Here is a 1,111-nt window from a genome sequence, read left to right as displayed (position 1 = left end):
CCCCCCCCCCCCAGCCACATCCTGCACCAGGACAGCGGCCTGGGCTACAAGGACTTGGACCTCATCTTCTGCGCCGACCTCAAGGGGGAAGCCGAATTTCAGACTGTGAAGGACGTGGTCTTGGACTGCCTTTTGGATTTCTTACCCGAGGGAGTGAACAAGGAGAAGATCACCCCGCTCACCCTGAAGGTAAAAAGCTGCGCCTGGGGGTCTCTGCTTTCAGACCTGCCCCACGGAAAGGCTGTGGAGATCCGCCCCCCATCATGGGGGGCAGCTGCCCGCAGCCTGGTGCAGGGGGTCCTGGCCACGACCCTCAACAGAGCCTGCCAGAGGGCCCCTAGGGCCCTGCCTCTTCCCCCAGCCACAAAGGATGCTCATGGACAAGTCAGGCCGCAAAGGGACCTCCAGAGGTCATCTAGTCCGGGCTTCTTAGCCATTTTTGTGACAGGACCTGTGACGGCCAGTCCCGATCCAGTGCCCCCCAGAGCGTGGGGCGGCCCCTCACAGGCTGGAGCTCTGCCAGCCTGCAAGGGAAAAGCCCCAATTTCCCACCTTTTTCTTTTTTAAAGGAGAATCCACTTTTAAAGTTTGTTCCCAACCCTGTCTCGTTCTTGCAATCCGCTCCTGTGTCGTGACCCATGGGTTGAGAAACGCTGATCTACTCCGCCTCCATGCCTGAGGCAGATTACCTTTCTCTCCCCCCCCCCAGCTAACACAGGTGTAGTTTGTAGCTGTGTTGGTCTAAGGATATAGGCAGACGAGGTTCTTTGGGCAAACCTAATATCTTTTATTAGATCAACTAAATAGTTGGCAAAAATATTCTTAACAAACTTTTGGGTTTAAAAACCCTAGACCTAAGACTTTCTTCCTTCCTTGTCACCTTCCTGGGTCCACTTACTGGCCTGGTAGAGATTCTTCAGGCTAGGCTTTGGAAACCCTAACAGGGACATATGTATAATTGAACCATTTGCATTTCTGTGTGCCTGCCAGAAGCAAATGCTTCTTGGCAGCAAGTACTTCTCTGAGATGGACACAGAGGCGCATTTTCTTGTTTCTAAACAGGATTTTGCATACTGTCTTTCCCCCCTCACTTCTGCTCTTCACCACTGCG

At 53.4% G+C, this 1,111-nt stretch overlaps 1 protein-coding gene across 1 annotated transcript in view; it reads left to right on the top strand.

Annotated features, from left to right (window-relative positions):
- Positions 1-9: 9 nt before the first annotated feature.
- Positions 10-1,111, top strand: part of TENT5A (terminal nucleotidyltransferase 5A) — a gene marked incomplete at its 5' end in the record, with an annotated part of 3,636 nt that continues 2,534 nt past the window's right edge. The window contains one exon of the mRNA XM_014520842.2: positions 10-189. Coding sequence (XP_014376328.2) covers positions 10-189 — 180 coding nt within the window. The remainder of the gene's footprint in view (positions 190-1,111) is intronic.

Source organism: Alligator sinensis, unplaced genomic scaffold (genome assembly GCF_000455745.1).
Source record: "Alligator sinensis unplaced genomic scaffold, ASM45574v1 scaffold405_2, whole genome shotgun sequence".
Lineage (NCBI taxonomy): Eukaryota > Metazoa > Chordata > Crocodylia > Alligatoridae > Alligator > Alligator sinensis.
This window is presented reverse-complemented; position numbering and strand designations above follow the sequence as displayed.